Source organism: Ambystoma mexicanum, chromosome 1p (assembly GCF_040938575.1).
Source record: "Ambystoma mexicanum isolate Mex_15411 chromosome 1p, UKY_AmexF1_1, whole genome shotgun sequence".
NCBI classification, from domain to species: domain Eukaryota; kingdom Metazoa; phylum Chordata; class Amphibia; order Caudata; family Ambystomatidae; genus Ambystoma; species Ambystoma mexicanum.
The window spans coordinates 1,273,988,126-1,274,005,118 of NC_090921.1; the positions used below are offsets into that span (position 1 = coordinate 1,273,988,126).

General features: G+C 44.2%; 1 protein-coding gene across 3 annotated transcripts in view; it reads left to right on the top strand.

Moving 5' to 3' along the window:
- The first annotated feature begins 1,886 nt into the window (after nt 1–1,886).
- The window catches only part of LOC138452852 (synembryn-A), a 255,050-nt gene continuing 239,943 nt past the window's right edge, over nt 1,887–16,993 (top strand). For 2 of the 3 annotated variants that reach the window (XM_069605202.1, XM_069605203.1), the window contains exon 1: nt 1,887–2,368. In XM_069605202.1, coding sequence (XP_069461303.1) covers nt 2,285–2,368 — 84 coding nt within the window. In that variant the 5' untranslated portion in view covers nt 1,887–2,284. The remainder of the gene's footprint in view (nt 2,369–16,993) is intronic. The other variant, XM_069605204.1, reaches the window with a different exon arrangement.

A 16,993-nucleotide genomic window follows, 5' to 3' on the forward strand; every position in this document is an offset into this window, starting at 1 on the left:
CATACATGGTTCTTCCACCCAACAGCCAGTCTGGGGAAGGGACAGAGTCAGGGCTTCCCAGGACTTTGGGAAACAAGGTAACAGGTAATAGAAACCAAGAGGCAACAGGGGCCATCTTGTCACCTATCAGGAATCCAATGGTTCCTATGGTAGTGCCTGGGTATCCCAAAACAGAGGCTACATTGAGCCGCTACTGCCCATACCCTGCTCTCTGGGCCACACACAGATGTCCAAAAACATACACTAGAGGTACAGGGTTGTACCCCCACCCATGGATGCCATAAGAGTATCCTAAGGGTCTCTGTTCACCACAACCAAAAAGAGGAAGAGCTGCACTGCCAGGTGCAGAAAACAACACAGAACACACATGATAAGGGGGTACAGGACAAAGACATGGAGGCCCTGTCCCTCCAATGTTGTTCCAGCATCACAATGATGTCAAGGTGCACGACGCAACCGGTTCTGCATCTACCCGGTCCACAAATGCACCCCTGCATGTGGTGAGGTCATGAAACATCACTGCGGAAATAGAGCTTCCCACGTACGCACAGGGAAGGAAGCAACCAGCCACCACCCTCGTGGCCATCTTAATTTAAGCAGCCCTTTTGTTCTCTTAATCAAAGCCTGCTGGTCCTGAACAACCCCTAAGGCTGTAATCAAGGACAGCACCGGACCTTTCAACCTTTTCACTTGAAAGCCACAGAGGGACCCCCAGCAACTGCCTCCATGTTGCAGGTATGCATAGGTGTTATCAGTGGGGGAAATGGAAAAAATGTGGTGGGGATCCCACAACACAAGCATCAGGGTAGGAGTGTGTGGGGGCGTGGCATAGAGGGCGGCGCGGCTCCTAGTGGACATCCAGCAACGCTGGAATACTTTAAAAAAAACATTTTTTTTAAAAACACCCGTGACGGCAGCATTGCCATTTACCGTCAGCTTTGGCACTGGTGTGTAATGCACAATACTCGCTACATGACAACTGAAAGGAATCAGTTGTACATGTAGCGAGCATTGTGCATTACACACCAGTGCCAAAGCTGCGGTAAAAGGCAATGCTGCCGTTGCAGGCACTTTTTTTTTTGTTTTACAAGTATTCCAGCGCGGTTCATGGGCTTGGGCTGCTGACTCTGGCCGGATCTCGAGATCCGGTTCCAGATGGATCTCGGATCCGCCAAGGGCCGGCCCAATGACCAGCACTGGGTGTTATCACCTTGCTGCCTTTTAACATTGGTTTCTCCACTTGCTGACAAAGAAGGATGATTGCTTTTCTAGGGCATTTAGGGCCTAATTCCCAGAACGTTTTCAAATACGGTTTTGCCATTAAAAAACGCTTCTGTGAATGAAGCCCTTTGTGTTTTAGCTACCAGTGGCTAGGCGTCTCATCATAATCGTTGGCTGCATTAGCTTCAGACCCCACTTGTTAGACAATCCTGACTACATCTCTGCTTTGAAAAGGCCCCTGCTCACCTGATCCTACATAAATGATCCCTTGCTCCAGTGCAAGTCAGGGGGAAATATAATTCTCCCTTTTTTTTCTCCAAAACACGTTCTATGAAGTTTCCAAACAACGGTGTATAGGAATTTGCCAAGTCTTCTAAATTCAGTTCGCCGTTCGGGTCATCCCAGTGTAAGATTACGCATGCGCAGCTCCCGGATCTGCCAAGCCACATTTCTCATGATTGTTTACTAATAAATCAGCCTCTGGTGAAATGCTGATTTCTTAAAACAGCATTTCCACTGACTTCCTCTACTCCCCAACCCACTCCTTTTCGTCTTCCTCCGTTCTTCTTATCTATTTCCTCTGCAGTAGCCGCCTTTCTTAGTCTACACCGCGCCACACTTCTTTCTCCCAGCTCCTCCTCCTTTCACCCATCTCCTTCCCCTCGGACGCCTCCCGAGCAAGCACCTCTCTTGCCATCTCCTGCGTGTGGCCCTGTCGCCCTGTCCTCGCTCCACCCTTTTCACTACTTCCCATCTCCAGACCCTCCTTCTTCCCCGCCCCCTTTGATGTCGTGTGTAAGACGTGAATGAACCGAAGGCAGGGCATTAACGTTCAGCGGGATTTGGTAAAGCTTTAGCCAGCTTGCACTGCCTTTCCCTGCACCAGGCCTGTACTCATCCGCCGCCTCTCGCCATTTTATGCGCCTGCTGTCGCAGACACCATTATCCATTGCCGCCCAAGACACCGTATCACCGCGCCAGGCCGAGTCGCGCCCCTTAACCTTCCGCTGTCACCGGGCCCCTGTGCCCACGCGGCCTCGGGCATCGCATTCCTGCAGCCAGCATGGACCTGGGGCTGATCCTCGACCAGCTGGAGTCTGGGGAGCAGGAGCTGGTGCAGAAGGCCCTGCTGGAGTACAACAAGGAGGTATGGGGAAGAAGCGATGGCCTGCAGCAGAGGAAGGGTCTGTCAAGTGAGGAGTGTGAGATGCTGCTGAGGACGGGGAGAGGCGTGGTCTGCTCGAGGAAGCGGTGGGCGAGAGGCATGCCCTGAGTGGTGGAGAGGAAAGGGGCTAGCCGGGTCTGTGTGTTCAGGATCAGCGAGGCGGTTGCTGTGTGTGAATAAAGATGTAGAGAGGAGTCTCCGAGGAAGAGGAGGCTGCTCTCTATAGGAAATAAGTTCGTCTGCAGGTCCTCCCTTTGGGGGTGGGCATGTTTGTGCGAGTAAGGAGTGGGCCAGCAAGCCTATCCATACCCCCTTCATGGATCAATGTGTCGTATGCGTCTGATGCTGTCCCCGGTGTCTGTATGTATGCCATGTAATCATGCGTCTATTTCTGCCCCATGTGCACCTGTTAAAATCGCTGTTGCCAAACGAGGTACAGAGCATGGATGTCTGTGCCTTTTCTTTTCTGGCACGAGAGACGTACTTTGCTACCTTATACGAAGGATCGTGTTTGGCATCCACTTCTACATATAACATTTCTGAATTTGTCTTTGATGGGGTAATATTTCTAAATATATTGTATTCATTGCCTTTTGAATATTATTATTTTTTCATACCCACATATCTCACCCGCTTACATTTTTAACCTGCCCCTGGATTTTATCAGGTTCTGGTATCCTTTAAAAAAGACAAATCGATCTGGATAATTCTGAGATGTTTAAAAAGTTATCAATATTTCGTGCATGTGCAAAATGCATGTACATCATCTATACGAACTGTCCATGTACGTGTATGAAACCGTATTGTTATGAACTCAACAGAAACTACTTCCAGAGCGATGTGTGAGTTTTTTTTTTGGTACTCAATAAAGGACCAAACACTTTGCTGAATGTTTGTTTTTTATTTTTGTATTTTCATTCACTTGGCGTTTCAGGACTCATCACACAACGAAACCTATATAATTGGTAGAAATGGCCGATATTTATAACCTGCAACGACAAGCATGATATGATAAGTCATTTATAACGCGCGACAAGACAAGAGGACAAACAATTAATCTTACTAGGCCTAGTGTCATTCAGATCGTGCAAGTGCGATACAGGTTTCAACCCCTAAGGGACATCAGGTGGCCTTGGTACACAGATGTTCTTCCTGAACGTGGCACGAGCTGCGTTTATTCGGATAACTTTTACCAGCGATTTCCCAGTCTGGTTAATTTCGAGTGCGAGTGATTACTTGGATGTTTCGTGTATGAAAACTCACATTAAAAGTCAACTGTCTGGAAAGTTGACTTTAAATTAAGTTTCATATCTATGAGATGTAAAGGTGGTGTAAATTGCACGAAATGTGAACCTTTTGCATGCTGTCATGTGTATAAAAACTCACATCAAAGTAAGACATGCATTTTATTTGACTTTACTCCAAACCCTTACATGCTACTTGTATGTCATACACCTGCACACCAATAACTCATATGCCTTCTACCACAGACTTGCACCACGTGCTCTTATGCAACACATTCAAGCCAGACACTCATACATTCATACGCCGTGCACCCACCACTCGTATACCAGATGCTCACATGCAGCTCATACACCTTTATGCCTGACACACGCCACACAATCTTCTACTAGATGCTCATATATCATACATCATACATTCATCCGCCATTTACTCATATGCTATACATTAACATATGAAACACTACATATGCCATTCACTCACATGCCATACACTTCTACGCTCCATGCAATTCAGTCCCACACTGGTATGCAATGCACTTATGCCATCCATATGAATCATACACAATACGATAATACACTTAAATGACATACACTCATACACCCTATCAAAACCCTGGCATAAAATAGTACAAAAACTCTTAAAAAGAGTTAAGGCTACTCTGACAAAAAGTATAGTCTACAAGCAGTAGAAATAACAATGTTATGGTGTAAATACTCGCTACATACCACTACAAATTCAACTATGAAACAAGTGTAAACACTAATACTCCAACTATGCTTTTGGTATAACCTGTGTAATATTTGCAGTGAGTTTTAAGGTTGGATTTCTGGTGGTATGGAGTGAGCGTTTATACTTTGTGTTTCATGGTTGAATTTGTATTGGTATTAAGTGAGTGTTTGTACCTTAACACTGTTATATCTGTTTATAGACTTTACTTTTGTTAGAGTAACCATCATTTCTTTTAAAAAAAGTTTTCCATTTTATTTCAGTATTTTCTATGCAGATCATTAGTGTAGATCCTGCATGTACGTCATAGGCGTGATCGTGTATGCGGGATTCGCATATACAGGGTTTGTAATTAAGATTGAATACAGGGAGGTAATAGGAGCTCCGGGGTATCCATATCCAGCATTCAACATTGACCAGGAGCTACCACTGGGGAACAAGGAGCTAGTACACAGCATTCTTAACTTCCACATAAGACGGAAATATATAATTCTGTCCATATTTATGACTCTGTATGCTTTAAATACCATATATCTGTGTTCTAATACTAATTTTTATATTGTTCCAAATGCACAGAGTTAAATTCACATACATGTGTTTCTTTGGCATCAGTTGGCCTGGAGAGCCGAAAGTAGCTGTTGGTGGCAAGCTAACCAGGCTCTTCTATGTTGCAAGCAGGAGCTACATCGCTCCCAGCTCTACTCAATTTTGAACCCTGATATAGTGTATGACTGAATTGCGTATGTCATAAGTGTCAAGTGAACAGGATTTGAGAATATGATGCATGTGGGGTGTGAGTGTATGGCATATAACTTTGGCATATGTATCTGATGTGAGCATGTGGCATGAGTGTGGCATCAGGCATATGACTGTTTGATGTAGAAGTGCCTGGCATGTAAGTGTATGACTTGTAACTTACATTAAAATGAGGTCTGACTTTGATGTGAGTATACGTGTAGGAGGCATGTACGAGTTTTGCATTTCGTAGCAGTACGCAATTTACATCTCCTTTACGTCTCATATACATATGAAAACTCGCATCACAGACAGCCCTGCCTTTGTAAGTTTTGATGCGTACAGTAGTGTACCTTTTAGAGTTTGTATAGGAATTGCAGCATGTTTTTCACTTTTTTAAGACACAAGATCCTGATGAGATTTAGATGCGTGGCAAAAATCTCAAAACTTGAAGTGGACTGTTTTGAGAGATTCGGGCAGAATTTTTTTTTTTTTTATACTGGAAAACTCCATGATAAAAAGTGTTCAAAACACAATTAAAACAGCATTTCTTTAGTGTGATGGAGAGATATGAAGAACTGAGGGGGACGGTCACTTTTGATCCCTTGCTAGTAGCTTGCAACTTGCCATTTTTACCCCTGTATTAATTATTACACCTGCGATCTGCATCACAGCACACCATAAACATGACAGGTAAAAATAGGATTATCTGTGAAAATATTTACTTATTAAAGTAATGTTTGCAAACCACAGGCTTTTATTAACGTTGCTGTAAATAATCTAAATTGAATATTTAAAGAATGTAAGTTAATTGCACTGCACCACACTCTCGCAACACTAGTTTTAAGTATTAATGAGCTAACCTCATTATTGCAGTTAGTCTTGTGAAGAAGTTGTGTAGCGTGACATTTTTTGGTTTGAGTTGTACTGTAATGGACTCATATTTCTGGAATGCTTACTTTAGACAGAAGGTTTGGATTAACCTTATCAATGGTGTTCCCAATGTTTGTAAACTCCTTCTTATATACTGGAACCTAAACTACTGGAATTTGGCAGGGGCTCTGTCAACTAACATAGGGATGCACCACTAAGAAGTGAAGTAAGACCTGTGTATGTACAAGACTCTTTACTCCGGAAACTGCTCACAACCGAGGGCTCTGCAATGATTGCATGTTAGTAATTTTGCATTGCATGCATATTTGGTAAACAATACATTTTAACCGTTGCAAACATTCTATTTCCTATTGCAGGCAGACACCAATTGTTTTCTAAGATAACTAATAATCTAACATGGTTCAGCAGTTTTGTGTTTGTTATGTGGTGCTGTGGTTTTCTATGTCAGTTACTGTGCGACTTCTGGGTTGAAGAACAAATGTAGTGTGGGACTCGTCAACTAATGTGGGTACAAGCAAACAACGTGTATATGGACACAACCATCTATTCCCTATACCAACTGATTGAAGTTGAGAGCTCTGCATTCACATGATAGACAGTACTTTATATTACATGCATATTTGGTAAACATTAAAATTTACATTGCATAAATGTTTGGTAGGCTGAGGTTTTGGTCATACAGTTGCTGAAAATGCGTTATATGTTCCAGTGCATGTAGAAATGGAAGCCTGTAGTTTTGTCTCTGCTGGATCAAGGTAGAATAGGACTATAATTGTAGGTCCACCATTTTCAGAAAGATGACATTTTAAAAATGTCCGGTTCAGACTTTACTGTTTGATGCAGAATGGGCAAACATTCTGACTCCTTAGGGCGAACACCATCTTACAGAAGGCATTGATATCGTGAATGTCTTCTCAAAGTTGGAAATGTCCTTTGTGCCTCTTCCAGCATGAGGTTGTAGAGGAACAGGTGGATGCTTTCTCACCAGTTCCCGCGCCCTCACCACCATCCTATTAGAATAAAACGAGAAGAGCTATAAATGGACCCCATGTGTTGGTCCAATATTGCATTGAGTGTATGAGAGACGCTATGCACTCAGACATCCATATAGAATGTTCCCTCGCACTGAGCATGTGGAAGGATGTCAGCACGCACCAATGAATATCATGGAATGCTAAATGAAATCGGACGTGGGCAGCCATGTCATAAAGAAGATATATGAAGCTATAATGAAACAATATAAAATAACTAAGAAGTGACAATGTAACTGAAGCACTAAGAGAAACATGTACCTAAAGATAAAGTAATCGTGACTACAAAGAAGATGAAATAACTTGCTGCCCAATAACTGTAAATGCGCGGTAACGTAAGGTAGAAGAGCCATATAGAGGTTTGCTGTAAAGGTATATATTATAGTAAGGATGGCCATAAAAGGAAAATGGATGATCGGCTTGTCATATTCAGCCAGGCTACCTCAGAGACAGACCGAGACTGCAGAATCGGAAGACGCTGGAAAGCCCTGTGTGCAGAACAACAAGAAGGCTATGTTGTTCTAGGATCAATGATGCTATTTTAAGGAATAATTACAAGGCACACCGGGAGTTAACCAGGATGAGCTATGAACGTAGGGCACAGTTCTCTTAGCTTAAAGAAGAAGAAAACATTTTCAAGAGCCAAGTATTGGACAATCAAAAGTGCATAAAGTTCATATAAGATGGAGTGAGCAAGTCTCCAGAGGCCAAAAGGAACTGCAACACCCAGCATCATTGAATCAAATAGCAGTAAATAGAAGGTCGAAATTGACATTTTTTGGTCTCCTAACGTGATACAGAAGTCGAAAACAAGGGATTTTCATTAAGCCGCAGATGAAAATAGTGGTGTGCTCACACTCCTTCAAATGTGCCAGAACAGTGAGCAGGTTACAAGGTCAACTACAAACGGAAGACTTTGGCCTATGGCCTAACCGATGAGGGATGATGGATTAATTGCGGGAAATATGGGGAGTAGTCTGACGTGATTCAAAGCACCCAGGTTTCGTTTCTGACATATGCTTTAGCGAGCCGAAATTCCAAGGTTGGGTGGGAATGCCAACCAATCAGTTGGTCTATGGGGCAAGCAGCCATACGATGCTTCATGGACCAATCTACGGCTATTTCATTTGATATAAGAAGTACCGTATGCATTTAGAGGTAGTTCCCTACAGATAAGGGGAGCCAATGAAGCACTAATCCTTATATGTTCTCTAAGTAGATATGTTCCCCTAACCTCTCCCTCCCCTCAATAGGTTTTGTTTGCCACGTAGGATGATGTCATAGATGATGCAGAATGTGGTATACACCCTCTGTGTAATCAAGGGTATATGTGAGTGTGCATGCAACAGTCCAATGTCTGCCAGATCTCTGTTCTTTATTAACTGAGAACAAAGTGTTATTTTGCCATGTTCCTTGGGTCTGTCCAGTTAGTTGGTTTATGATCTTTATTGGTAATTCCATCTAGCACAAACAACGCTTCAAGGTGCTATACCACAAGGTTGCTGAAGTAGTAGTTGGTCCCTCCAGAAGAACGCTTGAAGTTGAAAGAGGGAGTGGGATATACTCCACCCTCAAGATATATTTGAAGATTTAAAAGAGGCCGGTAAGGGCACCTCTTTTAAATCTTGTTGTTGCTTTTAAAGGTTGTTGTAGCTTGAAAATAGGTTGAATTAAAGGTCTCTTTAAGACTAGAACAAAAATACACAAGCTTCCGGAAAAAAACATAACTCGCCTGTTCAAATGATAAACCGGTCCTACAAAACTGATTCCCTTAATGATTTAATGAGCGCCTTGTCCAGTGATTTATGGTTTGTCTTTTTGTGTATATGTCAGCGCCTTGATGCTTGCGAGCTGCTGGCGCTATATAAACAAGCAAATAAATAAAATGGCCATCAGAATAAAGGGAGGTGAGACGAATGCCTGCGAGGTGCCACTTACCAGGGTTAAAACCTTTTTCGTATGAGGGTTAGTGGGCCACTCAGTTCGCAGACATGAGCTGGGCCTGTAACTGGCCCATAATGATGATTGAGTTTTGCTTTAGTTTGGCAGTCAGATGCCTACGTATGTTTTGACATATATGGTTCAGATTGTGACTGTGGCCACAAACTAGGACATTAATAATGTAGGTCCTGGTGAATAGCTCATGAGTTAATGGCTTGCGACGTATGACCATCCTTCCCATGATCGAATCCTTCAACGGACAAAAAATGAGCAACATTAAGCTAGGTAATGATACTGAAAATAGAAGCAGGAGGAATTCGGCCTGGGGCACGATGTAAAGCCTCAGATTATCGTTTTGAGTAGGTAATTGAGGACATTGTTCCTATCGCCCCACAAGCTACTGAAGTCCTTTCCAGCTGCAGGCATAATCCACCATAATTGCATGTATGCTTGATCCATGAGCTCCTTTCTGATTTTTACTGGGACGCACCCTTATGGAGGACTGCCTCATCCAAAAGAGTGTTACTTCCCGTTGACAGAGCCCCATCTGCTAACAGTGAGGGCCCTTACTGTGGGCCTACTATAGGTGCCTAGGGCCTCATATCAATGGATGCTTTTTTGTTGCTTTTCCCCTCGCTAAGAGAGCATTACATTATAATGCGTTCGTTTTAAAACAAACCTAGTCGAGCTTTCTGTAGGCAATTTAAAATTCATATCCCCATGACCTGCCAACATTGTGGGAGACCCTCGCTGCCAAATAACCTATTCTCTGCGATGGTTCCCACTGAAGCGCTACAACTACGTTTTAGCTCGTAGCCCCTTTCACACATGTGAAATAACCATTTGCGTACAGGACAGTCTAGTGCCGAAATGCTCGGCAATTCTCTTCTGGTCAAACATTTCAAAAGTTATGGTTGCCGTTGGTACCCTTGCTCAATGTTTAAACTTTCCAGACCTGTTCATACCGTTTTTTTGTGACGATTAAAATTTCATAGAGAATTGTGATATATTTAAAAAGTTATAAACATTTTAACAAAGATGTTATCCTGTGTATTCAATGCATTGAAACGTTTTTGGGGACTGATTTCTCCAAAATGGGCAACAGCTATTTTTACCAAATTTCACTCATACAGATTTTCCCCTGAACTGGCACACAATGGGAATTAGTTGAAAATTTGGTCTACTTCATTGACGGAGGTAAATGTATACATATTTCAGTCATTCAGTGGTTCTGAATTGTGGGTGGAAAATTCCGGAAATGTGACTAAAAAGCACATTTTTAGATGGCAAATCCAAAATTCGAATGCAAGTTTGTATGCAACATTGTTAACAAGGAAATTTTGTTTGAAACGTCTGTGTTATTAAAACATGTTGCTTCAAAACTTTTTACAAACGTACAGCACGTTTATCCATACAACTCAATCCGTCGCTTAACAGCACGCATAAACCTGTAACACTATTGCGCTCACTCAGGAACCAAAATCGAACAAAAGGCTTCACGTTTTTCGGAAACCACAGTCCAATACGCATAAGCAACTACTTTCTTCACACGACAAGGAACAACTTAAACTGTGCCATAGTCCTTCAGATAGTCCTTCAGATATCTCAGTGGGAAAAAGTGCATGCATGCTGGTGAGACTGTATACCACAAGACGGTCACAGGTGTGCATCCAGGCATGGCTAGATCAGCCATTCATCGTCCTGTGGCTGATCGATGTAATCCATTACATTGAGTAACATAACAGCCTGCCACTCCTGTTTCTTACAGTGCTACGCGGCAGGTAAAACTGTGCTAAAAACAAGGTATACATTATTACTGTTACAGAGAACAATTATTCGCTACACAAAGAAGCAGTAAGAACATAAGACACTTTTGAAAAATATGTTTTCGAGGGCATCATGATTTTTCGCAATGACACTACATCTAATCCTGTGTCGTAACAGTGCATATAAAGACTTAACTCTGGTGGAAGATGTGCCTTTTCTTTGAAACCCTCAAAAGCCACAGCCAAATGCATACCAATTATTTTTGTTTAAAGTCAAAAAAAGTTAAATTTAGTGGTGATACTCAGATGGCACAGTCAATTAATTGGACATATTCTGTTCTGCATTTAACCTTCAAGTGACATATTCACTTCCTGGTTGGGACTAACTCCGCCTTTCATCCTTCTGAGGATGGTAAATTGAATGCCATTAAATTGGGTAATAGTAACTTCTCTTATTTATAGTGCAACAGCAAAGTAAAGACTGGTCTAGAAATCAATACATGGAAAAAACAGGTATATTATTCATGTTATTATTAAAAAAAACATCAAGAGAATTAAGGTAATTGCCTATGCTCTATATAATACACCCTGTGGTTGAACACTGCACATACTCCAGTAAATCATTAAGGCTCATTTCTCACCCAGCCAGAAACATACAATTCAACAAGCCATTAAAAAATGTACGCATGCAACTTCACCAAAAATTAAAAATCAAGTTTTCAAAAAGATATAAGGTTATAATTGCTGTTGACTACAAGAAATGAGCACTACAAATAACAATGAATTAAACATAAGTCAGATAGTCTTGTATGTTAATGTAAGGTGCCAGTGAATCTTCACTCCCTCCCAACAATGTGTTGTAATTGTTTATTTGTAAAGCACTTATACACAAAGTGCTTCAAAGCCCTTCAATGCGGGAAGGGAACAAGGGAATACAGAGTTAGGCCCTGAAATTTCCGAATGATCTAACAAACAGTGACTGGCATACTGGCCTACTGGCCTGACGGCATTACTACTAGTGAAGTGCATGACAGCAAGGAAGGCGAAAGGGGGAGGAGAAGGATAAGACATACAATCCATAGACTGCCATTCTAGGCCAGTAACTTTAGATAGTGCAAGTGCATGACAAAGAGTGAGGTGATCGGGAGGAGAAGAACATACAGAAACAAAAACTGCTGTACTAGGCCAGGTGAACTAGGCCTAGTGCATTCTAGGTAATGTAAGTGTGCAGACAGGAAGTGAGAAGGAGAGGAGGGGAACACGTGTGCACAGTAAAGCTGTGCCCTGGGTTCAGTGCAGAGAGGTTAGTATTCTCATGGAACGTGTTCCAGAAGTGCAGTAGTGGTGAGCAGAGTACAGAGGCCCTGGGGCGAGCGCAAAGACTGGCGGGGGAGCCTGGCACCTATGAGGCTCTGTAGGTGCACCAGGCGACCTGTTAGCAAAAACAGACATAGTTAGGGAAGAGATGGAGGAGGGAATAGAGACAGAGGTGAGCAGGAGAGAGGGAGAGATAAAGAGGAAGAGAAGAGGAAGGTCTTGAGGAGTTTCCAAAACTTAATGAGATCAGGCTTAAGATGTAGAGGGGCAGGGAGGTTGATCCAGAGGGAAGCACCTGCAGAGGATGAAGATTTACCCCCAAATCTCTGTTTGGAAAAACGTCTCATCTGCAGCGAGTTAGGAGAGGATGAACGTAGGGCTCTAGAAGGAGAGCGCTTGAGGCTAAGGATAAGTCTTGCGGTCCTGTTTGCGATGAGTTGTAGAGGTCATAGAGTAGAAGTAGGCAGATTGAGAAAGAGACTGTTGCAGTAGTACAGTCTAGAGGGCACCAGGGCTCTGGAGACGTTATCCATCTGGGTGAAGGTGAGAAAAGGTAGAATACCTCTGAGGGGGTGCAGCATGTAGTGGGACTTTTTAGAGATGTGAGAGGAGAAGGAGAGAGTGGAGTCGAAGATGACCCCCCAGATTATTTGCCTCACTAGTGGGTGGTGAGGGCGCAGGGCCAAGGGAGGACGACCACAGTGAGTGTGGGAAAGCGGTAGCAGGGGTCCCAATGAGGACGATCTATGTCTTGCTGGCATTGAGGCAGATCGTTTGCGTTACACCAAGACTGAATTGCAGACAGACAGTCCGGAATGAGCGAGGAGTAGGAGGCCAAGGCTAGCCTGAAAGAGAGCTGTGTCTCATCAGCATAACACTGAAAGTTGGAGGTGAAGGCAGAGATCCTGGGGGCCAGAGAGGCCATGCGAATAGGTTAGTTCCCTGGGGGACACCCCAAGTAGAGAGAGTACTATAAGAGAGAAAAGACCCAAGTTACACCTGGGAAGGATGCTCCGAGAGAAAGGCGGCAAACCATGCCAGGGCCTGATCTGTGATGCCAAGTATGTCACGAGACGGGAGATCAGGATGTTGTGGTTTACCATATCGAAAGCAGAGGAGAGGTCAAGGAGGACAGAGGGGTAGTTAGAGTCCAGATTTGAGAGCAGGTGTTCATAAGAGCAGTTGCCATGCCTCTGGATGCTCTGAAGCCAGAATGATGGTCATGGAGACAATCAAAAGATTCAGTGTGGAGGTTAAGCTGAGAGATAGCCAACTTCCAGGAAAGGGGTGATGGAGATCGGGCGGTAGTTTGCTGGAATAGAAGGGTCGGCAGAAGGTTTTTTGAGTAGAGAGTGCTTGAGAGAAGTGGGGAAAACACCAGTGGCAAAACACAGGTTACAGAGGTCTGCAAAGGCTGGAGCAAGAGTGTCAATGTTGTCCTGGATGGTTTTGGAGAGGCAGGGGGCCACCTGTTTGGAAGAGGATTTCATAGACTGGACTTGTCTAGAGACCTCATCAGGTCTGGCAGGGGAGAGAAGAGGGGGAGAGGTGAGGGGGGGGGCAATGGGGGCCCAAGAGATGTTGGTGCATGCCTGGGTGCAGAGGCGAGGGAGGTCTGGATGTCCTGTGTTTTGGTGGTGAAGTGTGCAGCCAGGGCCGAGCAAAGGGCCTGGGTGGGTGTAGTAGAGGATGACGCTGCAGTAGGATTGGCCAGTTTCTTGCCGACTTGGAAATGTTCGCTGTGTTGTTAGATGCCACGGAGATGCAGGATTTAATATGGACTCTCTTCTTGGACCGGATGGAGAGTCTGTATTGCCTTTGAAGAAGGCGGCAAGCCAGCTTGTCAGCGGGTGCACCTGAGAATCCCCATTCATGTTCTGCTGCTCTGCACTTGCGTTTAAGGGCAGCCAGATCGGAGTCGTACCAAGAGTTGCACTTTTTGGCAGGCTTCAATCTGACCCTTGTGACAGGACAGGGACAAGAATGTCGAGAGGGTTGGTGATGGAAAGGTGAAAGTTTGAGAGGGCTGTGTCGGGTGAGAGTCAGCAGGAGGAGTCAGAGGAGGAGAGTAGGTGGAGGCAAAGGCAGCCGTTGTCACTCTTTTCATGGGTCGGAAAACCTTGAAGGTGGTTGGCGGTGCAGGTTGTGCCAATGCTAAAGTAGAAGAGAGCTTCAAGTGTGAGGAGAGAAGAAAGTGATCAGTCCAGGAGAGTGAGGTAGTAAGAGGGATAGAGAGAGGGATGTCTGTGGAGATGAGAGCATCCAGGGTATGGTCTGGGGTGTGCGTCTGGCCAGAAGGTAGAATGGAGAGAGAGAAAGAGTCACATAGGTTTGCGGAAAGGTCCTGAGGAGTTGGCAGATTCAAGGTGTATGTTAAGATCCCCCAGTAGGCGGAGTTGGGAATAGAAGGAAAGGAGAGCAGAGGCGAGGTCTGCCCATTTCGAGCGGAAGATGGTAGACTGGCCCGGCGGCCGATAGAGGGTGGCCAGAGTAAGAGAGGAGACAGGGGAGGGAGCCTGCAGACCAGGCATTCAAAAGCGGAGTAGGCCTGAGTGGGAATAACGGAAACAGGGATCCACTCTGGAAAGATGTGGGCTACTCCACCTCCTGGCCTGTTGGGCCTGGGTTCAGAGAGGCTCCTGTAGCCTTCAGGGAGAAGTGTGCCAACACTCGTGACAGAGCTGTCCTTAAACCATGCCTCAGTGAGAGCAAGAACATCAAGATCCAGGAGTTCAAGGGGGTGGTAGATGTCAGAGGAGTGCTTGACAACAGAGCGAGAGTTAAACGTGGCAACATGGAGCAGGTTGCCATTTTTGAGAGATTTACGGGTGGGGGGGGATACAGGGAACAGAAGTCCCCCTCAGTCCCCCTCACCCTTTGGCGGCAAGAATGCCTAAGAGGTAGAGGTAGGAGGAGGTAGCGGACCAGAAGATGAAAAGGATGTCAGAGGGGAAGAGCACAGGCAAGGGAGCGAGGCAGGTTGCAAGCGGCAAGGGAGCTGAGGTGAGAGAGGCCATACGGTCAGGAGGAGGCGAGGGAGGCAGGGAGGTGGAAAGTTGATAAGGCGAGGGAGGAGCCCATCAAAAAGTAGGAGGTTGGATTGAGGCCCTTGTACCAGGATGGTACTATTCCGATAAACATTTATGATGACCCTAGAGGTGGAGGAGAAGGCAAGCAGGACCTCCCAGCGGGTGCCACCTTTATGTGTGAGGAAGAGTAGGGAGAGAGCAGAGCAACCATACGAAGAGTCTATAGGTGAAGGAACGACAAAGAGGATGTCGGTGAGAGTCTCTCTGGCGGAAGCACTGACGAAGGTAGGCCTGGGTTGGAGCCCTTGCTGCGGAGGTCACATCTGGTGACCTATAATAACATCTCCAATTAAACGATTAGTGGAAGCATCACATGCGCAAAGCTGACAGTTACCCTAAACGTGATACATTAGGTTATGCCATCACATAGGCCATGATTTCACTGGACGAAAACCTTGTGACCAATAGGTAGCAACTAATTGACCTATTTGTCTTTCCAACAATGATATTAAATATGTAAGGACTTCTGACCTTCCCTCAAAGAGATCCTGATTGCATTATGCATAACTTAAGTGATTAACTGATTCAAAATGTCAAATCATTTTAATTTGAATGGGTCAGTTGAGAGTTTATCAGTATTTGGCATCCACAATGTACCACAGATGTGTACAGCAGGTAGACGCACTGCATGGCTCAAAACATTATGAGAGTTCTAGTCATGAAAAGTGCATGACGTACAAATGAGTAAATTAGCGATGCTTGGGCAGATGTAGGCACTATTCAGAATATTGTGAATGCAACAATCTTCCACGAGTGACAGGATTTCTAGACCCCTCACATATCGAACCATCTTTAGGTACTGGCACAAAACATTCGCAAGGTGGCTTAAGTTCCCGCTGGCACCTTGGCATCTGCATTTCATTTCATCTGGCGGCTCTTGTTTATTAGTGATTTGTAAGGCGCCCGATATGTTTGCAGTTGCTCCGTGATGCCCCCAGTAGAGGGAAAGGATGGGGTATCGTATCCAATCCATCATATCCTTTGAACATTCCAGAATAATTTAAGGGCTAGGGTCAAGGAAGGTGGGACAGTTTGAGAAGGCAAGGTAAGTGCAATGTAACACATGCACATCGCTTTCAAGGAAACCTGAACAGTGCAAAACAGGTGTAGAAGTTATCAGAATAATAAAGAAATTGCCTTCTGTGATATTCATGTGGTATGACAGATGACTCATATGGGCATGGTGCAAATGTCTTTTAAAAGGGAAGACTTTTGGCCTCTTCTGACCATGAAATGTTTTTCTTTAGATGGAAGCCTGATGAGAAGGCCATTCCTAAAAGTAGTTATTGTAGTAATTTGTATAGATAGATTTTTGTGCGATATGAACTTGTAACGTATGTACGTTTGTGGGTGTTTTATATGTTAATAGAACTCTCTTTAACAGAATGCAAATCGATAGTACAGGTTTCAAGTACAATTTTAGTATGCAGTATGTTGGGTAGGGTGCACATGTGTGCTGAGGGTGACAGAGGATACCATGTCGGTAGGATACACGTTTTTTAAAAATGTGTTTTGAGTTTTTTGTCATTCGATACGATAATGTGATGTTTATGTTTTCTGTGAAGTGTACGTTTCTATGAATTGTTTGCAGTTCCTGTATCGTGCAAGTATTTTTTTGAAAAGCAATGTGTTTGCGTGGTGTGTGTGGTGTGAGGGACATGTGTACAATGCATATGACAGTCTGTTGTAGCCTGTGTATTTGTGCCGGTGTACATGCTTGAGTGTGGTGGGGGCAGGTCTTTTCAGCAAGTGCTTTGTAGACATGCGTGTTGTTCTGCAATTGAGCTGTAGGTCTTGTATATTTGTTACATTGTGGGTACGTAGTGCTGGTGGGTACTGGGCCCATCTTTCATTTCAGCATGA